This window comes from Bombus affinis, chromosome 5 (genome assembly GCF_024516045.1).
Source record: "Bombus affinis isolate iyBomAffi1 chromosome 5, iyBomAffi1.2, whole genome shotgun sequence".
NCBI classification, from domain to species: Eukaryota; Metazoa; Arthropoda; class Insecta; order Hymenoptera; family Apidae; genus Bombus; species Bombus affinis.
This window is the reverse complement of record NC_066348.1, coordinates 8,954,526-8,981,388: the sequence shown is the minus strand read 5'-3', so window position 1 is coordinate 8,981,388 and position 26,863 is coordinate 8,954,526. Positions and strand designations below refer to the sequence as shown.

Below are 26,863 nucleotides of genomic sequence, written 5' to 3'. Positions count from 1 at the left end.
AGAAAGGTAAACAGGAAGATAATGGGTATTCCAGGATTAACTACTTATATAAACAAGCATCGATTTCATTTTTTAAAGCGCTACGAATTACATGATACGTATTTATTAATTGATGGAAATAATATTAATCATTTATTATATAAAAAGTGCGCAGGCAATAATTGGATATTTGGCGGTGATTACGATAATTATGCGCAATGTGTATCAGATTTCTTTGATGATCTATTAAAGTGTAATGTAACGCCCTTAGTCTTTATTGATGGTGGTGTTGAAAGTAAAAAATTCAAAACTATTGTAAAAAGGCTGAAAAGGAAACTAAATATATTACCAACTTCTATATTCAAAACTAGATATTCAGAACCAATTTTTCCTTTGCTAAAACAACATGTTTTTATTGATGTAATGAAAGAAAAAAATATTCGATTTGTGCAGTGTCTACTTGAAGCTGACAATATTGTAGCATCAGTAGCAAAGATATTAAATTGTCCAGTTCTCAGCCATGACTCAGATTTTTATGTATATGGATCATTATATATACCATTTGATACATTACAAACTAATGCAATTAAAAATTCACGTGGAAATGGTTATGTTATACCTTGTAAAATTTATAAGATTAAGAAATTATTCAAATATTTTACTGGATTAGATCAATCAAAGGTAATATTAGCTGCAATATTATTAGGCAATGACTATGTGGAACCTGGTACATTTAGAAACTTCTTCCGCTATTTAAATTTAAAACAATCAGATATAAACCAATATGGCCGACAACACTGTGTAAGTAGAATTTTTGTATGGTTGAGTAAATACAGCTTGCATGATGCAATCATTGCAATTTTAAGTAGGTTAACTATGCCTATACGACAAAAAATATTGGATTTAATAGAGACGAGTATAAATAGCGATAAAAATGGATATGCTGAAATACTTGTAGCTCTAGGTTTCTCAAGAGATTATACTACTCGTGTAAATACCTGTGACTTCAATAGAAGGTTTAAATTTGATGGAGATATCAATACATTGACATACATAGAAGAAGTTCGCGAAGGAAATAGTGAATCAACTGAAGAAGATAAGGAAGAAGACGATGAAAATGAAATAGCAAAGATATTCAATGAGTCTGAATTAATATCTAACACTGCAACTATTAGTAATTTGCCTATATGGTTTGTAAATGAATTTCGTATGGGTAAATATCCATCATATTTTCTGGATTTAATAATTCAACGTTTATATGTATGCCCCATACAAGTAGAAGATTTTCGTTATCCTTCAAACATCATAGTAAGTCTAAAAATCCTTAGTATCATCATTGGAATTCTAAAATTAGTGCTAGACAATAATATAAATTGTATAAGATACTTAATGAGAACTGAAGATAGAAAGATTATGTGCCATAAGTTAGGGGCTTTAGAAATTATGAATACTTTTAGTCCACCTTCTTCATCCAATCTTAGTGATGTCTCATTACTTACTCAAAGAGAGATTTTAAACCATACTTTAGGAATTACAGATATGGATTGTATAAATGAACTTCCACCAAAGTGGATATTATATGTTGGATGCATCAAATATTGGATGCATCAACAAGAATGTCCTATATCTCACAAATGTTATTTATATTCTATATTTATTTGTATGTTATTTGATATAATAGATTTCAAAATTGGAAAATATAGAAATATAAAAACTTTTAACAAAAAATATAAGCAAACAATTAAAGCCATAAAGCAGAAAAGAAAAGAAAGTAATTATAACCCACGTTGTATAATAAATACAATTCACGAAGCCTATAATGAAATCGTTCATGACGACTATGTACTAGCAGCACCATTTTTTATTTCACATTTTGAAGTAGATGAAACATCATATAACACAGACAAGTTTGATATACATATAGTACATGTTTTTGGTGGGTTCCAAACTTGTTTGAAACATACCATGGATTTGAATGCACTTTTGGGATGTCCTTATCCACAGATCAAAGTCGCACATTTATATAATGGTACTTTATTGTACAATCTGTGTAATAATTTTAGTACTCACCATAATATCGAAGAATATATAAATATTGTTCTGCAAATGTCTCCAAGCCTCTTAAGATTTTTTAATACATTTTTATTAAAAGTCAAACCAATGTTTCCATGTATATTTCAAAATAAATAATATTGCTCTACAAATCTCTTAAGGAAGGCAGGAAGACATTTTAAGGTACCTGAGAGTATGAGACAGGAAAGTACAAAAACAAATGCAATATAATGCCATAATAAAATTAAAGTACATATAACTAAAGATATAAATATATAAACTAAATATATAACAGTGGTGCAAGTGCTGGAATATTAAAGTAGAAATATAAAAGAGGAAAGCCAGTAATTACTGGCATAAATGAGATAAGGATTGATGGAGAGGTAGAATAGATATTGGTAAAAGAATGAAAGAAGGGAATGTGAACTCTATGGGATCAAATATGGAAGCACATAACAAGAAACAGAATTAGAAAGGGAGATTAGTACAGGAGACATAGTTCACGAACAAGCAAAAAATAAGACTGTAGACTGGGTGAGAAATTTGCAGAAGAGAAAAAAGGAAAGAATAAAGAAAGAGAGGAGGTTAAGTAGGTAAATTAGACAATTAACTCTAGTAGCACTCGTTCTATAGAGTAAGTAATGACGAGGGACCAAAAATGGATTATCTATAATAATGTTAAGCGGAAAAGATCTCGGGGGAAGGTAGAATGAATCACCTTTAGCACTAAACTTACAGGGACTTCACGTATACATATTCCTACCGTGACCGGTCTTTAAAACAACTTGTATTTCTTAATATAGAATGAAGATAATAGCCAGTTTGATAGTAAAAAATATAGTTTTAAAAATTATTAAAAAAAGTATTAAAAAATATTACTAATTGAAATAAAAATTCTTGCCTCGAAATTCCTTCTCCTGTGATCTCTTTACTTAAAATCCATGCACTTATCCCGGTTATGTCTAGGATATTGAAAAATACTTGTAGAGGCCATCTTCTAGATTTGGATTTTACAGTGAAATAAATGCATATAATTTTGCAGTAGATAGATCCCATTTAATTCCCAACAGTCGAAATTCCATTTTTTCTTTCCGCTTTCAGTTTTAGAATTGAGTTTTCGAGAGTCTACTATTACAAAATATATAAATCGTTTAACCAGTCAAATGACCAGTCGTGATAAGTAAGACGGATTACATATTATTTTTAGAAAACACACAATAAGAAAAGAAGTGAATGTTAAAAAATTCATTGTACATATATTATAAGAAAAGTCGTGAAGCTAAATGACGGTGCAATAACGTTGTATATAAAAAATTCTAAACGAAATTTAAAAAACGATCATTTAAGTGGTCACAGTAGGTTTAGTGTTAGCCATCCCAAAAGCCGGTCTTTATCTGAAGAAAGCTCTGTGTCTGGTGAAACTGAAAAGGAATCCTATATTATAAGCTTCTACCAAACAACCAGACGATAAATTCGGAAAGGTATTGTTGGCAATTAGACGAATTAAAGACAACAATTGAACAAAAACGTTCAGAACTAGTGAATCGGAAGAACGTCGTGTTTCATCAGAGCAATGCGAGACCTCATGTGTATTTAACTATTCGACAAAAGCTATTGAAGCTTGGTTGGGATGTGCTACCCCACCTACCGTATTCACCAGAAATTGCAAGAACTTTAACTCTTTGGTCGACGTAAAAAGTCATATTGAAAAGGTTCTAGGAGGTTCTAGGAGGATATAATATTTAAGTCACGTGAAAGATGGAGGACAATTGTAGAACAAAATAACACTTACACAATTGTATCTGTATAATTGAATAAATCTATTTCGAAATTTAAATGTGCTGCGTTCTTAAAAATCGGAACGAACTTTTCGAGCGACCCAATAACAATTAGGTAGATGATAGATAATAGATTTGTAATAGTAAAAAAGAAAAGGGTAAAATAAGGTTTTGTGTGTGAGTGTATGAATGTGTATTTAGATGATTAAATAAAAATGCAAGGCACTAGGAAAAATAATTGCAAACCGAGTTCCCTTTATGATCAGAAGATTGAAAATAAACTATACCACTATTACTACTATATAATAAGGTTTCGTTTAAAATTCATTATGTCTTTATTTACTGTGGTTATCATTATTTTTGGAATATTTCCTGTTTTTAGTTCGTTCCTTTAATGTAGAATGATTTTTGCTTTGATTCCTAGCTTTTGAGATACGGAATTTAGGATACTGAAAGGAATATTAGAAATTTTTTAAATTAAGGACAATATAATACAAATTTATAAATATGAATTTAAAAAATTGTTCAATTTTGAATAAAATTTGTAGGACACATAATGATATATTTATAATTACGTTTTTGTATATCTCCCAAAATGCAGTAAATGCTGTTTTAAGTGCATTTGCTTTTTGCCTTAGAGTAGGTAAATAATACAAATCCTCTCCGTGTTTTAATATTAATCCAACACGTACAGCACAATCCAATTTTCTCCTTAATTCTTCGGTAAACATTTTTACATTATTTTCAACTGGATAGGAACCACGTAAATATTCGCTAATGAGATTCGATGGAACATAAACTTTACGTAAGTGAAGTCTTTTTATCGCTGCAAGTATCATCTGTGGTGTTATGGAAATATGACCACCTAATTGATTTTTAGATAAACAGAATGATCAATGTTCAATTCAATGAAATAAAAAAAAAAATTTAGAATCGATAAAAGATACTGTGAAGAATAATCTCACGTGATTTAGAAGAGTAATCGTTATAAAGATTCATTTTATATGAAGCAAAAATATTTGTTTTTCTTTTTTTGATAATTTTGTCTGTTCGGGCACATTATTACTTGAAAGATTAAAAATTATTATAATAGATATTAAGGTTTATAAGTACTCATAAAAGGCAATTTTATATTATCCGCATTTTTATAAGTTACGTCATAATAAAAAAGCTGAACGTTTTCACGTTGTGTTTCCTTGGTTTTTTCTTACAAATATTAAACAGATTGTTTTGTAAATGTTATTTTTGTATTTTGTTTTTTAGTATGTTCTTTATTTATTATTATATTATATATTACTTACAATATCGAGTTATTCTTAATACAAACAATAAATCAAAATGATGCAAATATTTATAAAGATACATATGTATGCATACATTAAGAAACCTGAAACAGTATATATTTTTAATTATTTATATATATATATATATAATTTTTTATACATATAAAGTTTATATGTCTGAATTTATAACATAAGAATATTATTAATTACTCTACGATACCTTCTTTCTTGTTTTGAAAATCTTAACACTACACATCGAACTATCACAACGAATTAATATTTATAATCTTTTGAACTTAGATAAGTTACAATATAAAAATATCAGGTACTCTACTACGGAAAGCATTTCACGACGTGATAAATATCATAAAAAATAATTAGAAGATGCTGATGTATTTAACAATACTTATACTTCTTGGTTTACTTTTAACATTTTTGCTTTGAGATATCAAAAATCACTCAATTATTATAAAGGATTACATTATATAGAAAATTAAACAATAAAAATAGAAAACAATTACGAACTTTTGTGCAAAGTATGGTGTAGATTTTAAAACCATACTTGAATATCGGTCATTCTCTCTTTTATAAATACCGATGAAATAAATTTAAATCAGATTCAATATTTAATAGGTATGTGGATTTACACAATAAAAATAAATTTTACAGCTAATTGCAGTGCTCTAAGAAATATGGGATATACAGCGTGTTCTCATAATTTATGATTTTTCAGCTGTTTGAATAAAAGAGTTAATAACCAAAATTTATCTGTGTTAAGAGAACATTATATAACAATAATAGACATTTTTGAAATTTTGTATCATAATGAAAACAATTTTTTTTTATATTGAGTTCAAGATCACTTTTGAATTTTAACGTATTTAACGAATTTTAATAATTTTTACTTATTATATTGTAAAGCATGTTAAAACAAATTAAACAAGCATAAAACATGACACCTTTGTTCATATAGTACCAAGTTTACAGTTTACAAATACTAATAAATAGTATTTGTATTTTGTATTTTTTCATGTACTTTTTCCAAAAACTATTTGTTATTATTATATCTTACTCACTCAAGATATAAACTTTGATTAATGATTCCTTTTTATTGTAGTGCTTTAAATGGCTGAGAACTTATGCAACAGGACATTAATTTGAATATAATTTTTCTCATAATTTTTATGTAAATAGAAATATTAATAATTAAGGAATATTTTACTCCTCTATTTAAAAAAAATAATATTCATTTAAATTGCATTAAGTATGTAGTAACAGTTAAAAAATATTTATACATATTTATTAAAGAAAAATAATTTCTATGTATATAAAAAATTAGTAAAGGATGGTATTGAAATTTTATAGATCATATTATTTAACATTTATTTTTATAAACGAAATTAATTTATACTAATAATAAATGAATTATTATTTATACAAAGGTTTATCTGTCCTTTGTTTTATTGAAGTATGTACACTACATATTAATCAAAGTAAAGGTGTTAAAACATCAATTAAATTTTATTTTTATGTAATTTTTTCATTAACAAGGACATTGATTACCATTTAAAAGTTTTATTTTGTTATACTTAGCTAAAAAGTTAATTTGAAATTTTGAACTGATACAGAATTATTAATGTATTTATTATATACACTTGTCGCCAAAAAGATAACCCAGGTGTGCTATCTTTAATTTCTCAAACAACGAAACACAAAGTATAACATTTACGCTTTGCAAAAGAATGAGTGCATGGAAAAATGATTCAACTAGGATGGTCCTGATAGGTTCCAATATTATTTTCATGACATAAGAAAAGGGACAATATCAGCAATTCGACAACAAATGGGAGGAGGCAGCGTGATGGTTTGGGCCGGCATCGGCTATTTTGACAAGACAAGTATCAAGTTCATCAATGGGAGAATGAACAGTGTCCAATACATAAATTTAATCAAAGAACAAATATATAATCATGCAGAACGCATTTCTGGACCTGATTACATCTTTCAATAAGATGATGCATCTGTACACACATCAAGATTGGTCCGATCATATTTTAATGTAAATAATATATCTATTTTGCCGTGGCCTGCACGATCCCGGGACCTTGATATTATTGAAAATTGCTGGGCAGAACTTGTTCACGACATATACGCGAATGAAAAGCAGTATCAATACGTAGAAGAATTAAAAATGGGGTACGCGAATGGGATACGTTAAGTCAAAATTATATCCAGAAATTATATAAATCGATAACAAATCGTACAATAGAAGTAATAAAAAATAAAGATGGATGTACCCATTATTAAATAAGTATATATGTTTGATAAGTAATTATTGTTAGTTACAATTTATGTTGATTATTATTTTCTTATTGTACATGTGCTATCATTTCGTTTTTAAAACAATTTTTTTTGTTACACATTAAACCTCATAATATTTTTAATTATTTTCAACGAACCGCATATTCTGAGCTCATAATGTTTTGATATTATGCGTTACAGACGAAAAACTTTACACGCGTCATTGAGAAATTAAAGATAACACACCTGGATTATCTTTTTGGCGAGGAGTGTATGTATATTGTCAATATTTTTAATTTGATATGATATATTATTAAATTAAAAAATTATCCATCGCAAATTGATATTTCAACAATGGAGTCACTGTAGTCTAAATTGTTTTTATTTTACTAAAGATATTCTATTTAGAAGTTCATCTTTATTTTTGAAGTAGACATTTAAGTATGTCTAATAAAATTACAAGAAATCATTTGTAAACATATTTAGAAACATGCTTTAAATTATATGAGTATAAAAGTGCCATCAATAAAATTCATTCTAAATATAAAAGCATAGTATTGCTCTCATATTAAATGCATCATAATATGTTTATTAACAAGAAGATGCAAATAATACAAAATAAATTCATGATTTAAGTTATGTAGAAAAAATTTGAATGTAACTCTTGTTTCATATCATGTGCATAATTTTAATATTTGATACTTATTTTATTAGGAATTTCATTGTATTAATCAAAATAATAATACTGATGCACTATAAAATTAATTCTATATATTACTTTAAACTGCAATTAGCTTTTCCTATTTAATAGTCGCTATAATTCCAAGATAATAAAATTTATAATAATATATATTGTTATATCTTTACAATTATCTTATTATTATCATTAATACACTTTACTATTGAGCGCCTGCAGTAAATACTACAACATCATTAGAATTTCTGAATAAATATACAATTATTTTCTTGTGCATTAGCACATAAAATATTATATATAAGCTCAAAATATTACCATTGATAAGCTCAAAAAAATTCCTTTTACCTTGTATAGTTCATTGCTGGCGTGAGGAGCGTTTAACAAAGACTATAAGTGTTATATTAATCACTAGAAAATGTACCCTACATTTATATAGCCATAACGTATCATCTTACAAATCAAAAATTAAACTATCCAAAAGCTATAAATAAAATAACATTGCACTGCGATTACCTGAATAAGTATATCTTTAATAGTTCTAAACTTTTTTATTTTATCCTTTTAGCGGTATTCTATTAAAAACGGCGTGTTTTATTATTTCCGATAAAAACACGTGTAAATTAGGTACTTCAAATTTTAAGATTTCTCTTTTCAAAGCTTGTTTCTGACGCAAAAGCTGATAATCCGAATTGAGAGAAGATAAATAATATATACAATTTATACTACGATTCTGTTATCATACTCTTCAACCTCCGCTAGGTTCATCGGTCCATATTTTTACAAAGTATTGTACAGAGAAAACTATTATAATAACAAGAATCGTATCAATGAAGCTTTTCAACATATTTATACTATGGTGTTGATAAACTTGTTCTCTTTGTATTATAGCAAGTTGTTCTAATATGTGTTTTATATGATTAAGTCTATCACCATGTTCTAACATTTGTCTTTCTATGTCCTTTATGACATCCATCATCCTGAAAAAATATTTCCATGTATAAAATTAAGGAAAGTATCATTAGTCGATATTCTATAATCAAGAAATAATAGAAAAACTTACCTAGCCGTAGAACGTTTTCTTTTACCTACTGACTGACTAGAATCTGAGTGTACCTCTGCAGAGGAACTTCCAGAATCATGAGCGGTCTCTGTCAATGGTAAATTATTAGACAACTGTCTTTTGGAAGATTTTAATACAGAAAGCGAAGAACGTGACTCGGCTTGAAGAAGTGGAACCTAAAACATAAGTGATAAACTTTTAAATTAGTTATTTCGTTTTGAAAAAATGAAAAAAAGAAAATGTATTCATAGTACACGATTATTTTTTCCTTTTTCAGAGCATAATTGATATAAATAATCAAAATCTTGATTTGAATGATTATTACAATTGTATTATAATTAGTAATCATCAATAAAAATAATAAATTATTTTGTTTTCATCAAAAATCTGTTTACTTACAAAATAAAGGTATTATTTACATTATTTAATTCCTATACCTGTGTCTGTGGTTCAGTTGATACGATACTTCCAGTACGCATAATTGGTGTTTTGTGTCTAGTTTTCGTACGCACTATGTAATCTTGTTCATATTGTACAACATCATTTCTAGGATCCCATGGTCGAACATCCGCATGTCGATAAACCCAGTTACCCGTTATAATATCCTGATAATATTCAAAAAATTATATTGTTCAAAATATAAATAGGAGCTTACAAAATCAGTTCCTTTTATTATTATTTAATACCTGAACAAAATGCTTAGGAATCCATTCCTGTCCTTTAAGTTTTCGTTCTTTAGCACGCTCTCTTTGTGCTTCTTCCAATTGAGTTTTTGCATCAGTAGCAGCAACTTGATCATCGCCATTAATTGCCTGAGTAACATCATACCATAATTTCTCGCTTTCCCATGGACCTTGATGTTCTAGAGGTACAGTGTACTTTTTCAATCTCTTTTTACGTATTTCTGGAGTAGGATTGAAAAACACACTTTCTTGCTGCAAGATTAGTTGACATAGTTTAATTTAACTATTAATTACTGTGTATAGAATCCTAAATAATCAACATACCCCAGTTCTTTTATCTGTAATTAATATTTGACCATCCCAATAGCCTGATATAATAGCAAGAGTTTCTTTTCCTAAACGTATTCCTCCTGTAACTTGATTCATTTGTTCTGCACCTCCAAGAAATGGCTATTGAATGAATAATCACACAACACATATAATTAATTTTATGACTATTATTTTAAGTTTATGTAATATTCCATATTACCTTGAGTTTGAATTCTAGTTCAGTATGATAACCTGTCTTTTCACAATTTATATGAACTTTCCCACCTAATTCCATAGATAATGTTCCCATAAGAATACCTTTACAATGGGCATAAGGTATCGTCATTGTATAATCTTCTCCTCTGGGCAACATTGTTAGTATTGCAACACCATCTAAAACCGCTGATGTTGAATTTCCTGAAAAATGGAATGTATATTTTCATATAATGACTGTCTTAGAAAACGTTTCATTTTTTTTAACGAAAAAATATATATATATATTTACCATAAAATTTAGATTTAGCAATAATTGTAGCACTAATAGTAAATCCATCTTGTCGATTCGTAACATAGAAGCCTGATATAGGTGGATGATGAGATAACTATTAACATTGAAATGTTTCGTATAAGTATGTAGTAGTAATAGAGATGGAGCAAGTACATATAATTACAAAAAATTAAAAAATTTTAATAATTGTACACCTGTTCAGCTATATAGAATGTCCTTGAACCATTAGAATGCTGCCAATAACAGCGGAAAGTTTCACCCAAAAGCGGGTTGTATGGTTTCTTCAAACCCTGAGGTTTTTTATAAAATCCAGATAAATACCATTTAACAACACCTTTCATACGTGTAAATGCATCATCTTCCACTACCGCTCTGTAAGAAAAAGAAACAAAGCACATATATGTATCTACAATAATTTTATTCAAATGTTTCTCAAAATCTACAAATTTATACTTACTGGGACAATAAATCTGCATGGTAATAAGAATCAGCCAGTTTTTCTAGGAATGAACGAGGTTCTAAAATAAAAGTCGGCAAGACTACTTTCGATAAATCCATGCCTGGTCTAACTTGTTTCATCAAGAACCATATTAAAGATTTTTGTTCTTCCTGTAATTCTGTAACTACTTCTCCAGCCTGTATCAAACACAAATATAAAATCTCTAGTTTCGATTATGGATAAGACGCAATACAATATAATTTATTTTACCGCTCCAAGGATTTCTTGCTCATTCGCAATATATAGAGTTTCGTTAATTGTTTCTTGTTGATCTTCTTTAGCTGACCCTTCAGATTCACTGTCTGATGCACTAATTTCTGCATCAGCTGCTACTCCGTTCTCTGGCTGGCTAATGTCGTCCAGGTCTATATGTGAGGAGTGCATAGGATCTAGCGTTACTACTGTTGGAGTATCATACTCCAGGACATGTACAGAAGGAACAGTCATGCGTCGAGTGCAAGACGTAATAGGCTTGGAGATAGAAGATTCAAAATGGGGATAAGTATCTCCATCACCTAACATGTCTACAGTATTTGAAGACAAAATAATATCTGTATCTGCAGCGACAGGTGGAGATTTATCGCAAAATTGTTTCTCCCAATATGCTACTGCATGATATAACTGCTGAAACATTGGAGTTGGTGAAGGACAAACACTTTTAGGATTATTTGACATAGAAGGTGTTAAAGGCTGAGGACATGATAACAAACGTCTTTGAGGTGTTGTAGGTGATTGAGGAGCATAATTAGACAAGCATACTGTGGATATTAAAGCAAGTGTTTAAGGTGACAAAAGTCAGGAAAGGAATGACAATAACAATATCATTAGTACCAATAACTTCCATGAATGAAGCTTAATTAAGTATTTTTCTGAGTGTTGTCCTTGTACTAAAGTCAATTATAATGTATTAATGTATAAAAGAGAAATGTTACTTCTTGTAATGTTACATCTTCTTGAAATGTTATATCTTGATACGTTATAAAAAGTATTGTTCTGTTATACCTACCATGTTCATCAAAGTGTTTTTCATAATCTGCTTCACTCCACTGAGTTTCATGAGTTGTTGTAGTATCATGTGGTAAAGCACGCGGTAATGCACTCGTTGAGCGTACTATTAAAGATGAACAACGTAAAGATAATTCAAGTGCATCCAACCAACATTTACCAGCTGCCTGTGAAGGTGCTCTAAATATTAAATAAGATGTTGGCAAAGGTTGTACAACCGCACCTATAAAAATGATTAAGTAGTAATATATTCTTTCATTTGTAGAAAATTCATTATTTACCAATAGCTTCTTTTTCTGGACCTCTTGGAGCCCATATTGACTGTTCCAAGGGATGAAACAATTTAAAACAAAATCCATCTTTCTTGCTTGGACGTTCTATTACTTGACATGTATTAAGTAAAACTGTTCCTACCCAGTGATTACTCTGTAATAGGTATATGAGTATAATTATGTATGAAGCAAATAAATATTCTATTTAAAAGTAATATAAATGAGCACTTTTGTTTTTGGACTTTTGTATAGCAATAGTAAACCAGGCTTCAGGATGCACCACAGTTTTGTCCAACTCTTTAATGTACCACGAACTTTAAGCCAATCGCTCATAACAATAACAGTTGGATCTTTAAACGAACTTAAGAGTTCATTGGCAACTCTTTTTTTCTCCATCCGGTAATTCTTTCTTTGAGCCTTATATGATTCTTTTCTTGTTAACTTACAAGAATCTAAAGACTAAAAATTATACAAAAATAAAATATAAATACCTTTTCAATGTCTTAAAATAGTGCATTAAATATTTTATACCTTATCAGATGCGTTATCTGTTTTTTGATTTGTTTCCCCCATTGTAGTTGTTAAACCTATAACAATTAAATTATTCACAAATTATTTTTTTAAATATCAATTAAACACTGATATTGTAACAACATAAAAATACAGTTACATTCATTAAATATCAACTTAGAAATAAATATTAATGTCCAAAAATAGTTAGAAACAAAAATATTAAACAGTTATTATTCAGAATATATCTATATTTATCATAATTTTAGTATGTGAATTATATGATTTAAAACAATGTATGTTATATATAAATAAATTATTAAATACAATTATGAACTAAAATCTTTAATAACTTTTATGAATATTTTTTTAATTTTCATATTATTTCATAAATTTCATGTGTTTGTTAAAATGAGGAAAATATGCAAACGATAATATTTACTCAAAGTTAATAAATGATTTAATGAATTATATAAAAAATTATGATTATTACACTAGTAATTTTAATATAACTTCTTTTTATTTATAATTAATTAAAACTGGAAGCCTTAAAAACAATCAAACTTAAAACATTCACATAACAAGCTTGGCAAATAGAATTCCAATAATACAGAAGTAAAGACTCATTCTTCTATAAAAAAAGTTCACAAGTTTCATTGAAAAATTTATAGAATTGAAAAAAGAATAGTTTACACTTCCTTATTTATTACAGAGTACAGTATGTTATACAAATAAAATTATTTCATATGATAGCTTCATTAACATAACGCATTATGCAGTTAGCATCTTCATATTAGACCTTTTAATCGCATATTTTTTTTCATCTGTGTTAAAGATTACATTCAACAAAATTTGATTGTATTTATCTTAGTCATAAGTTAAACTTATGTAATACTTATAAACTATAAGTTTTATATGTAATTATTATACAGAAATATTATTTATTTAAAACTTATATTCATAATAGTAATCTATTTAATATACATATTTAATAATTTGTCAGCCAAAGAAGATTATACAATATACAAAAATTACATTTCAGAGCTTAAAAATCTGAATAATAATATGCATAGTATGAAAGGAAAATATAAGCCAAACAGGAAATAAAAAATATGCAGTTCTTTACAGCTAATCAACTACTTGTACAAGAAATAGTAATAATTTACACAAAAGTTAAAAAAGCACCTGACAAATTTCGAATAAGTGTCCATTATGATATTAACATAGCTTTGTGTTTATACCTGGAGATAGTGGAGGTGCAGCAGTTGCAAAATTTACACTTGTTGATAGGGACTCTGTTGATGGAAGTTTAGGTAATGTTGCAGATTGAACTTGAACACTGCTTCGTCGAAGTTGTTGATCCACTGGTTCTATATATTTAGTTTTGTTCACAATTACAATTACTATTTATCAATATTTTTACAACTGTTTCATGTAAATATGTATTTTTCAATTTTATATAAATATCTATCTTTCAAAATCACAAACTCTAAAAATTTTTGAGCTATAAGCTACTTAACAATAAAGATACTAAGATTAAATTACACCATATCGCATTCTAAAATATAAATCCATTTCAGCAACGCTAGTTATGAACTGCTAATAACATTAATTTTTAAAGACAGAATTTGCAGTAAACATAATTATATAAAATGTAGCTCCAAATTTTAATTAAATTTATTAAATTGCAAAAGCAAAAAAACTTTAGTACTAAATAAAATGTATACATCTATTATAACATGCAAAGATCCATAAATGCACCAGAAAAGGTTACATGCACAAGTTACATATTGTTATCACAATGTACATTATGTCATATATGTTCTAAAAATTGAGAAATATGTCTCTAAATAAAAATACTGTTTACATACTATTGAAAACTATAAGACAGAAATAATAATAAATTTTTAATACTAACACATGCATCTATTATACTACACTTAGTAACATAAAATTGGTTCATGCATCAGAAGTGTTGAAGACATGAAGAACATTATTTTCTAGCTTACATATAATATTCCTTATATAAACTTATGAATAAATGTTCATGTCACATAATATACTATGACATACTAAAAAGTGAAAAATGTGCTAACAGCATGAATGTATTATGTTAATCTGATACATTCAATAGCATGGCGTTTTAATAGTTCTAATAATACAAGTTATCCTTTTGTTTAATGTGATAATGTTAAAGGAGGTCATATTTAAACAACAAGTGAAGTTAATTTGTGTATTGTAAATTGTATTTATAGTTTATTTGATAACATAAAGTGATGATGCAATAAGTTATTGGAAATGAGAGAATGCTAATAATATGTGTAATCTGAAAATAGAATATTATACATATGTGTATACACACATCTACTAATTTATCTTTATGATTCTAATACTGAGGCTTGCTACTATATGCACACAATATATATTAATAAGCCTACCTAGCTTACTTGGTAATGTACCATATCCACTGTCACTAACACCTTTAAATGATAATTGCTATATTCATTTCAAATAAAACTCAATAAATTATTAAAATAATATCCTTAGCCACTAAAATTATATAGACAATATAACCACTAATATAGATATACATACATAATTTCAAAACTTACTTCTTGAAAAAATATAACAAATTACAAATATATGTTAGTAATAAAAAAAGGAGTATATTTATCAAGGCAAAACTATTCATTTAAATCACTAAAAACTAATCATTACCTAAATTATAATAAAAACAAGTTGTTCTATAGTTCATATTTCTTTGCTACAAATATGTAATTCCCACATACATAATATATAATTATATATACAAGTAAATTGATATTTATATTCATCAATTATCCATCCATAACTTTCCCTTTCATGGTACATTTGCTCTTAAGAGTATAAAAATGACTTTTAAAATATCTTTTAACAATATAAATGTTATAATATTTATATGATACTTACGGTTACTAAGTGATCTGCTTACATTCGGTGGTGTCATGGTCTTAAAGCAATCAGATGTACTTCCAACAGACATAGAGTGGGTTTCTGATTGTGATGTTCGATGCTCACCTCCAGGTACCACAATTGGTTGGGAAATCATGATGGATCTATTACATTAAAAACATACATGATCTTACTGTATAATTTTATAGTGGAATTTAATATAAAAATATTCGTATATAACAACAATAACAATAACAAAAATAAAAAATAAAAGTGAATATTGCAAAATGAAACATGATTATAGATACACCAACTATTATTAAGTAATTTTCAAGATTAAAAGAATGGTATAGATAGTAATAATGGACACAGTAGATAATGTATGTCATTATAAAATGCTATGTAATGATAATTAAATAACTATGCAACTTTACGTGATGCATTTCTTTGCAAAATAAGCACTATAACGAATAGCAATTACTCCAGCAAGAATAACAAAGCAAAAATTTTGAGTAATATGCCTGAAATGCGTTAGATATCCCATTCATTATATCATCATACATCTAAAGTTATAGAAATAATATTACTATTAAAATAAATTATTTACAAAATGAATATCTGAAAAAGGTATTAAATAAAGTAATCACAACTTACCTGATTTCGAACAATTGTTTGTCCAGTCAATACTTATATATGTTATAACAGATAATGATTAATTACACTTATAGGAAGTGTATCAAAGTGTAAAGGACGACGACATGAATATTACATATTCACCATTATATACAGAATTAAAATTTCAATTACGATTTGAAAATTAACTGGTTTTTTTTAGTGATTTAGGTAGAAACATTCGAAGCAAGGAAAAAGGAATATACATACACCGACGAGTGAAGTACGACGGCGCGAGCGCAAAGTCCGATGTTCCATTGATCACTTACTGTTATAGCTTAACTATAAACATATGGGCCTACTAAGTTATTCAGAATGAAGATGTACGACGCATAAAACGTCGCTATTACATTCCTTATTATTGATGCAGATTCGATAAAGCGTAAACATTTTAACGAACGAAAATTGCTCCCAGGAATGACACACACGATCTATAGTTACTTAGCATTGGAACATTTATAAAAACTTTTACGAATATATTACGTGTGTTATATAAAACATTTTAAAATTTCATTTGCACTATACAGAGTGTAAATGACTATCATGATTATATTTATAAAATTTGAGACAAATCTGAAAATGTACAGTGACTACAAAAAGTATTTGCCTTTGTTATTTTCCAATAAAGCATCTTTTAATTACCAGTTCCTATATTTCATTTTCATAGTATTAAATTTTCATTGTCATATAAAAATACTATTGAATGATATGAAATTTAATATCGTGGAACCTAATTAATTAGTATGTAAAGCTATAATAAATACAGTGATGTACAAATATTTTCTACAGCATCTGTATAGGTATAAAAATTATAATAAGCATATTTAGTATAAGTGTATATTTCACAAAGATCACAAAAATATTTAAATAATCCATTATATTATGTATTAACATCCAATCAAGTTTTATTATATTAATAAACCCAAATATTCAGTACGACCACTTTTAACACGCATTATATGTATCATATGTACATATGTATGTTTAAGGTAGCTATTCATGCTATAATTTTAGTCTTTTACTAAATATACATATGGCTGGAATAAATATCTCGTATAGCTTCTATATACATTTTCAGATTAGTTCCAAATCTGATTAATATAATCAGGATAGTCGTATTTCATTACAGTGCTAATGTTTCAAAATATTTTATATAACATATATAATATAAACTTTAAATTTTTCTATAGTAAGTGTTCAAGTACTTTCATGAACCACTGTATCCGTAGAGTAACGAAACAATTAAGTACGTTAATACGATTTCCAATTGAATTCATTATTCAATCAATAAAATCATTATTCAATGAATGAAATATATAATACGACTAAAGAATCACATGAAAATCAATCGATAAATATTTTCTTGTCGTGTATGATATAAATCAATAAAATTTTAGAAATAATGCTTTTATGGATAGAAATTGTGAATAGTTTGCAATAAATACACACATACACGTATCATCGATATCGTCCGAAAAAGCATAGTGAAAGAAACATCTCACATGCTCGGTGTCGTGAATAGATTGATTGTGTCAATTGTTTGTCAGAAACTTATATGAAGAATCTTTTTTGCAAATTATTTACCGGAATTTATTGATGCCCATGTGTATCTTCACATATTACGTTGCACAAGTAAAAATGTGTAATATAGAAACTGATTTTATATAAAATATGATATAATTGTGTAAGGTGTGAGTTATGACTGAAATATCTAAAGAATAGATTTAAATCTAATTCGTCCTCAGAACAACACTAAGCACAATCTAAAAGAAACGCTACCTATATATTCTTTTACATTAAACAAACCGGACAGTGGCTATCATTACGTCATATAACTGAGTCATAATAAATAAGAACCTTTTATCTGTATCTATAGAAGATAATTTAATAAATTGAATTAATTATTTCGATCAGAGATATATTTCTTGTGTACCTTACTTTATTTATATTCAATTCTTTATATGTAATCATTATATTATCTATATTTATTATATTTTATTATATTTATTAGCATTATTTTTATATGTCACTTTATATATATTATTAATATATATTATCATTATATTATTTATTTTATTTATTTATAATAAAGATAATATTGTTGGAAGTTAGACGTAATAAAAGATAAACTATTTTTTTACATTTTGTTTAACATTAAAACTACCAATGACTAAGATATAAAACTTGTACCAAAGGAATCAAAATGAAAGATGTATGAAAAAATATATAATGCAAGAAAAATAAGCTTCTACCCATATCTTTTATTAAAAAATCATTTAAATACCTAAAAGTGCATTAATATAAATTGATAAAATTTCTATGAAAAATTACAAATTTTGAACATTCGAGCAATTCTAGTTTTAGTATGTATCTCTATCTCTATCCAAAGAACCAAGTAAGCAGAGTTAAATAAAATTACTAGGGAAAATAAGGTCGGGGATTCACGATTCTAAGGTATAAAGTAGGAAACTAGTTTTGCGAACATAACCTCTTATATGAGAAAACCACAGGAAGATACAATATTAATATAAATCACGGATGATATCAATTAAGCAAATATATCTATTTCACTTAAACAAATGTATCAAACGGTTCAATCTAAACATTTTCTGCAGTAATATAGTTATCCCTTTATATCATAATTCGTTAGCAATTAAAAGCCAATACGTATAGTTCATCGATAATCTCTTCGTGATTGCTGCAGTTGCAACCACGTTTTGTTTACGTTTACTGTCTTGTTTCGTTGGACCATGAACATAGAAATATGTCCATGCGCTAGACAGACTATAGTGTAGTGTAACGTGACTAGATATGTTTACTTTTTCCGACCCGATTAACTGACAGACTATGATCATATAAACAAGTATCGACACTTGTTAGGGGAAACCGTCCGAAAATTGAGTTGTGAAAGATCAAAATGGAAGACAACGAAGTTCTGCAAGACACAAATGAGTAGTATAGGCATGCGCAAAACGGAAACTTTCTTTTCTTCCATTTTGATTTTTCACGATTCAATCTTCAGTTTTCCCTTGGCTTCGGTAGGCTTCGGTATTTGAGAATCGACGTCGAGAGTTGTTTATATGATCGTGAAACGGAACACTTAAAGTACAGATCACAGTTATTTGTGAATTGGACAGAATATAGTTTCGATTTATTTATAAAATATTCTAGAAATACTTATTATAAGTTACAATACTTTAATTTTGAAGGAATATGAGTCGTCATCCAAATACAGATCCATACAAAAGAAATAGCGATCCTCAAGTAGAATTGGAAAGTCAATTTATTTTGCGTTTACCACCAGTGAGTTCATTTTAATATTTAATCTCAGTCATTTAAAATAGTAAAGCAAGTAATATGAAATTTTGTATAACTATAACAAATGATTTAATTTTTTTAAGGAACCGGCGCGAGTTTTACGAGAAACACTACGGAATGGATTGTCTTTAAAAGATAGATTAAGTATAAAACTGGAAAATGATATGCGTTATGGTGAGACTAGATTCGATCATTGGCTTCTTCATGGAAAGGTAAAATCGCAATAGGTTTTCTTTTATTTATATATAAATATAATAGTATAAAAAAGGTAATAAAGGAAAGGAATATTCTAACTCTAGGTTGTTGATTTACCAACGATTGTAGAATCTTTAAAAACTATTGATAACAAGAGTTTCTATAAAACTGCTGATATATGTCAGGTAAAGTTATTTGTAATCAGTTCTATATTGTTCACATATATAATTTTTATTTCTATCATAATTCATTATATTTTAATGTTCATAGATGTTAATTTGCAAAGAAGAAGATGATCATACTACCACGGATGAAGAATCTCCAGTTAGGCAAAAGAAAAAAGATCCTAATAAAGTAGATAAAAAATTTCTGTGGCCACATGGTATAACTCCACCTACTAAAAATGTAAGACGTAGAAGATTTAGAAAAACCTTGAAGAAGAAATATGTGGAAGCTCCAGAAATTGAGAAAGAAGTTAAACGTTTATTAAGAGTGGATAATGATGCAGTTAATGTTAAGTGGGAGGTGATATGTGAAGATGAAGATCAATCAAAACCAAGCAAAGTCTCGTCATCTGGTACAGTGAAAACTAAGAGAGAAAGTATCAATGGCAATACATCTCAAAGTTTTGATGTTGGTAAGTTGGTAAGATATAAGCAGAAATACAAAAATTATAAGATAAATAAAATATTATTGTTTATATTGTATAGCGGAACATGATATATTTGGTGAACCTGTCAGTGATAGTGAGGAAGATGATGAGGAAGCAAATATAAATGTAATGGAATTGGATGAGAATAGTCGACTTTCTGCAGACAGTAGAGTATCAGACTCCAATTCTATGCAAGCTGCATATTCAGAGAGACCTAGCAATATTGAAACAAATAATAGACTTTGCACAGTATTCAGCAAAGAAATGTTCCAAAGTGACAATAATATAGAAGCAGACGTAGAAAAAACAGAGGATACATCTATATCAAAAGTACCTAAAGTTGAACAATTCCATTCAGAATATATCATTTCAGATAACTTTTCAGAATTACCTTGTGTTTCAGCATTAAAAGGTATTGTTATATTTACGTATGTATTAAATTTGTATTACAAATATGTATATGAAAAAACAATTCATTTTTAAATGTTGTAGATTCACTGCAAACGCGTCTGGCGACTTTACACGCGGAATTAGCTGAACTGCGTCAAAGAAGGCAACAACAAGAGCTTGCAATAGCTAACATTGAAAACGTTAAATTGAGGCAAAGACTTCAAGAAATATTGGATAATTTATTAACGCAAGAAATGCAAAAGGTTCAAGAGGTGCGCAGTACTATTATTCAATTAATTTAACAATTATTTAGTAATATTGAATAGTAATTATGTTGTAGTACTTTTAATGTATTATTTCTATATTATATATTATATAATTATTATGTTTCAGATTCAAGACTTAGAGTAAGGATAATGTTGATATACATATAATTAGAATAAATTAAATATTATAATCAAAATATTTATATACATTTGTGAAGTTCCTAGCAATAAGAGGTCAAATTTATCTATTATATTTCGTTACTTTCCATTTTCTTTTAATTAATAAAAATTTAATATGTATATATACACAATATGTAATTATTTGTATATAATTATACTTTTTTTATTTTACACGTCTTTAACATGTATATAAAATGTATACAAAATATAGTGTTAAATAAAATACAAATTGTTTTCTATAAATAACCAAATATGCGTATCGTGTGTAAGATAAAATTATAATATAATGTTTAAAATATAATATTTAGAAAACATAATTTATTTAAAATCCTCGAAAGTTATTTGTTATGCAACATGCAGTTATTCGATACAGACAACCAATTGTTAAATTCCAACTCACACTGTGCGATACACAACCATAAAATGCACCAATGAAAGTTCAGCTTGGGTATTCGTCAGTATTCGACTGAGACATTAGAGATACACAAGCGAGTGTAATGGCTGACACGTATTGGATGTAAATATATGCACGTCCTTACTTTTTATACAGTGTTAAATTCTACTTTATCGCGAAGGTTATTCGCATTATACTCATTTTGCTAAAGCGACTAAGGTATGTAAGGGTTTTATCATTTTTTCCTTCACGATCGTTATTTGTTTGATGTACTTTTTTTGTCTTTATTTGACGCTAATATTAATGGACTACGAGCAAGCTGTTGAACTGTCAGTTGTTAAACAATCATTATTTTGTTCGATAATTGTTTGATCATTGTACGTTAAATTTTTTTGATCATATTCCATTTGTACTCTTTCTTTAATTTGTATTATTTTCTGTAAAAATTATTCTATACATTGAACATAAATATTCTTCTACATATTCATTTAATCTATCATTTTTAATATTATATTTTTCAAGATGTACCTAATTCTAGTATTTGTGTAAAATCTATTCGACAATCTAAAATTCTAAAAAAAAAGAATGACAGAAAGAGGTTTGATAAACATACACATAGAAACAACAGAGGCACATTCCACGTGTCATTTGTATAAATAAAATCACACGGTGAAATGCGCTGAGTTCCATACAATATTTTGTCAATATATGCAAGAAATTTGAATTAGAAATTTTAATAACCATAACCACCATAATATTACCCATTAAATTTTGTAACAAGTATTTTACTTTGAACATTTTCTATATTTTTGCATATTATGTGCATTTTGTACATTTTAACAGCTTTAAATTTACCATAAGTACATACAAATCCGCAGTCTAGTTATTAATAAAATAAAGCAAGTTTTTCTTCTCTTGAAATTATTATATATATATAATATAATATATTAATCGTTTTTCCGTTTGTCGATAATGAAAGAATAAGATTGGGACATCAAAATTCGAAGATATAAATAAATAGATAAATGCATGTAAAATGCCTTAAAATAAATCTCGCATAAATGTACTGAGTACAAACATAAATTCATTTCATTTTTATATTTATTATAAAAACGGAGAAAACGGCGCTATTATATGTAATAATCTAATATTAATCTAATATTACGATAACTTAGTGATAATTTTCATACAACAATGATTATAATATTTTTACATTTTCTTCCTTTACTTATTTCACTTGTAAACTGTAACATTATCGTGGAACGAAATTACATTGAATAATTCCATCTTATAAGTGACATAGTATAAGATACGATTTCACGCGCGCGATTCAGAGTATTTCCTTTCGTTTCTGATAATCGCCATCTAAATGAGTTCATTTACAACGGTTATTCAGATATATATACATATATTATGATATAAACACAATGCAAAACACAAAAACTAAATAATAATGTTACATAGAATTGATATAGAATAGCTCATGAAAGTGTTTGAATATTTACCATAGAAAATTTTCATGGTACCTATACTGTACGTGTATAAAACATTTTGAGAATTTATTGGCCGTTTAATAAAATACGACAATCACAATTGTGTCGGTAAATTTTGAAACCAATAGGAAAATATATATAGAAGTTACAAAATATATATATAGTATTTACTGCAAACATATATTTAGTACAAAATTAATATATAGTATGAATAGCCAACATACATTATATATATTATATTGTAATACATGGACAGGACATATTATAATATATGTTAAAGATAGTCTCGCTGAATATGTGGATTTATTGGTAATTATGGATTGATATGTTATGGATAATTGGTTATTTAAATACTTTTGTGATCTCTGTGAAATATATACTTGCAATAAATATGTATCTTGTAGCGCCTGTATACATTTTCAGATTTGTTAGAAACTTTTCCATTATAATTATGATAGTGAGTTTCGTAATATACGTATTGTGTTATTAACTGGCCTGTTATTTTGTTAATTAACCGCCATTATCTCTACCATCCCTTAAGTTTCAGCTCTTTATATTTCTATAGTGCCAGTCTTGTAAGTAGTACTTTTTTTTTTGTTTTATTAATTGATCATAGGTCGAAATCTTATTTAGTCAATTATCAGGATAGATATTTATATCTTTAACACTCAGAATACCTCTCCTTTCCATTAAGTGGAAGTAAGGTGCGAATACTTTACATGTTTCTGTAGGATAATACACCCACGCAATAAGTTCCTAGTATGGTAATTATGCAGTTTAGTGACTTTGAATTTTTATTATTTTTTTTCTTTTTACTAAGTAAGAACAAATTTTAGAAATTTAATGTCTTTATAATGTTAAAATGTTCAAAATCTGTCAAAGAAGTTAGTTTAAATTTATTTATATATGTTTTATAAAAAGAAAGTATTTTCATCGTTTAAAAGATTATTGATTTATTATAGCTTAACCCAATCTACGTGGAGTAAGTCTTGAGTGTATTCTTACAGAAAGATGTTGTTAACTTCATATTTTACTCGCATTATATGAAGAAAAGAAATACTTTGGATATTAAAAATTCATCTTCCCCGATAATTGACCAGATCTCAATCTATTGTAAATCAAATAAAACACTGCTTATAAGGCTGGAATTTGCAAGTAGTGGTGAGAATGGCAATGGTCAGTTACATATGTATATTGCGAATATGTAATATGTGTATTGCGAAGTCATTATTCGAATGATAAAGTATATTGTACACACGATGCTTTAGAATAGTTATTATAACCGCATAATATGATTATATAACCTAATTATTAATATGGATTATAATAACGTGTAATTCTAGACTTGGGGCTTAATACACGACAATTAACCCTTGCTTTGATTTGAAGCATAGATACTGCGATGGCTGACGAGGGATTTGATCTGTGCGAATACATGCGGAGCGAATTTGCTATGCAACGTCTGCTTTTGATCGTAAGTGGCAATGATTGAATGTAATTTTCGTTATTACTTTTAATTTAATTATTTTTAATTCTTACGTCTTTTGGGTTATCGCCGATCCAAGCGCGTTTCTCTAATGTTAAAAAATTTCTTAAATTTTAAGAAAACATAAACGATCATTATCAATATAGTTTTACATAAAAATTTTTCTTAACCTATCAAAAATATGTTTCATTGTCAAAACAAAATGATGGAAAGACTAAGACAAAAATTCCAAGATCGTACAGTAAAAAAAAGTATTACGTATGTCCATAAGTTTCTTAATATACACATATATACGTATATTTCTATATACAAGAAAAATTATATCATTATCGTTTGCTTTTATTATTACGATGTGTATGTTTTATAACATTTTTATCCGACTTATTTACAACAATCAGTAAATTCGCAATATAGCATATAAATGAATGCATAGTTGGTTAAGATAAGGTATTTTTCATGCACGTAATAGCGAATATATTATTTTTGTTCGATTTGTAAGAACTTGTCGCGATAAGCGGTTTTACGAGTTTGTTTTACTGATTATTTCGCAAACGTTACCTAACATAAATGAACAAGTAAATAAAAACCTGGTAAAAATAGTAAAAATGCATATTATCAAAATAACTAAAATGTATTTCTCTAGTCATATTTATAGACCTTTGTCAATATTTTTTCATTTCAGTTGCGACAAAGTCAAAATTATTGCACAGATAATGAATGTTTTAGCATGTCGCAATGTAAGTATTTTTTCTATATTTTACTAGTGTAGAAGTTAATGTAAATTTTGTGAATCGACATAATTCATAATCTTCGTCATTTATTTTCCAGTGCCAGGACCACGCGATACTTCGTCGTCCTCAAACTTTTTCATGACCACTTTGTTAATTATTGGATTCGCCGTTCTTATGTATGTTTTTAGACCAAACTCTCTTCGTCAATTAACCAACAACACAGCTAAAGATCGAGATAACGAACGCGTAAGTGGCACATTACTTGCAGTACAGTTAACTTTGTTTTTATCTTACTTCAGATTTTTATCGTAATGTTCATACAACTTCTTTTTTAGGATTCAAACGGCGACCCTCCCGTACCTCCACCGACAGTGCAATAAGAAATGCAATATGACAAACACTGGATTTTCATAGTAGAAGCTGCCAAACTTATGATAACAGAAGAACTGGGGAGAGAATAATTAATTCATTCATTCGATTTATAAAATATAACTAGTATATATTTAATCTAACCAAATAAGAACTATAACTTCCTTTCACAGGTTTGAGAATCATTATATTTATACACTTTAACGAGTATACACATACCCATTTTAATTTCTACAGTTTTATTTATTAAAATCTATCACATGTCAGGGGACCTGTGCAAAAGAAAAAATATAATTTAACGAGATTATTTTCGTTAAATATAATACGTAACCGAATCACCGATGTCGTGCCACAGGCTGTTGGAAATAGTCTTTTACGAACACGTGACAGTTTTAACATTGAAATTGCAATCTTTAAACTGGAATAATAAGAACTTTTTCATCATGTTGTTACTGTGATTGCACATATTGTATATCATCGGGGAAAAACTGTTAAAAATTTATTTTGACATTCGTTATTGTAAATAGCCTGAGTACCTGTAATTCGATAATGGTATTGTATTCTATTATTTATATTAAATTCGTTGAAGTTTCATAGGAGATGTAATTGAACTTTGTAGACTAAAATTTGTTGATGAATTAAAAAACAATGTAACAATGAAATAAAATATATTGCCGTTTATTTATGCTTTTTATGTTAGTTTTGTGGGATTCTGAGGATATAGGCGTACAATACATATTAAAAACAATACAATGAATTAAGGCAATCTTTTTTCTTTTATAATATGATTGAAAAACTAAATATAATAGTATTACAGTTTCATGTTACTCAGTACAAAAATTAAACATTG

General features: G+C 27.6%; 4 protein-coding genes across 10 annotated transcripts; 2 read left to right on the top strand and 2 right to left on the bottom strand.

The window, feature by feature from the left end:
* Positions 1 to 21: 21 nt before the first annotated feature.
* Positions 22 to 3,868, top strand: LOC126916069 (protein asteroid-like). Its single transcript, XM_050721432.1, has one exon. The coding sequence runs from the start codon at positions 22 to 24 to the stop codon at positions 2,167 to 2,169; it is 2,148 nt and encodes a 715-aa protein (XP_050577389.1). The 3' UTR covers positions 2,170 to 3,868.
* Positions 3,869 to 4,109: 241 nt separating this feature from the next.
* Positions 4,110 to 4,684, bottom strand: LOC126916101 (uncharacterized; the record flags this gene model as incomplete). Its single annotated transcript, XM_050721513.1, has 2 exons — positions 4,110 to 4,258; positions 4,385 to 4,684. Coding segments are annotated over 2 exons (414 nt in total), but the record flags the coding sequence as incomplete, so codon positions are not given.
* Positions 4,685 to 5,209: 525 nt separating this feature from the next.
* LOC126916064 (oxysterol-binding protein-related protein 8) lies at positions 5,210 to 18,307 on the bottom strand. Of its 7 annotated transcripts, XM_050721423.1 has the most exons (19): positions 18,124 to 18,306; positions 16,750 to 16,821; positions 15,886 to 16,031; positions 15,375 to 15,416; positions 14,178 to 14,306; positions 12,958 to 13,013; positions 12,655 to 12,885; positions 12,436 to 12,580; positions 12,156 to 12,377; positions 11,360 to 11,514; positions 11,108 to 11,286; positions 10,845 to 11,022; positions 10,648 to 10,744; positions 10,363 to 10,559; positions 10,158 to 10,283; positions 9,837 to 10,085; positions 9,588 to 9,755; positions 9,151 to 9,326; positions 5,210 to 9,067 (listed from the first exon to the last, which is right to left on the bottom strand). In XM_050721423.1, exons 3-19 carry the CDS (start codon positions 16,022 to 16,024, stop codon positions 8,836 to 8,838), a joined length of 2,721 nt encoding a protein of 906 aa, XP_050577380.1. In that variant the 5' UTR covers positions 16,025 to 16,031; positions 16,750 to 16,821; positions 18,124 to 18,306; the 3' UTR covers positions 5,210 to 8,835. The 7 variants fall into 7 exon arrangements, with proteins under 7 accessions (XP_050577380.1, XP_050577377.1, XP_050577379.1 ...); XM_050721420.1 differs by lacking the exon at positions 16,750 to 16,821 and having other exon boundaries at positions 18,124 to 18,307; XM_050721422.1 differs by lacking the exon at positions 18,124 to 18,306 and having other exon boundaries at positions 16,750 to 17,013.
* A 742-nt stretch (positions 18,308 to 19,049) lies between these two features.
* Positions 19,050 to 25,883, top strand: LOC126916083 (transcription initiation factor TFIID subunit 7). Its single transcript, XM_050721465.1, has 9 exons — positions 19,050 to 19,842; positions 19,941 to 20,069; positions 20,157 to 20,237; positions 20,323 to 20,689; positions 20,763 to 21,116; positions 21,197 to 21,366; positions 21,488 to 22,153; positions 24,822 to 24,901; positions 25,742 to 25,883. Exons 1-7 carry the CDS (start codon positions 19,753 to 19,755, stop codon positions 21,503 to 21,505), a joined length of 1,209 nt encoding a protein of 402 aa, XP_050577422.1. The 5' UTR covers positions 19,050 to 19,752; the 3' UTR covers positions 21,506 to 22,153; positions 24,822 to 24,901; positions 25,742 to 25,883.
* The last annotated feature ends 980 nt before the right edge of the window (positions 25,884 to 26,863 follow it).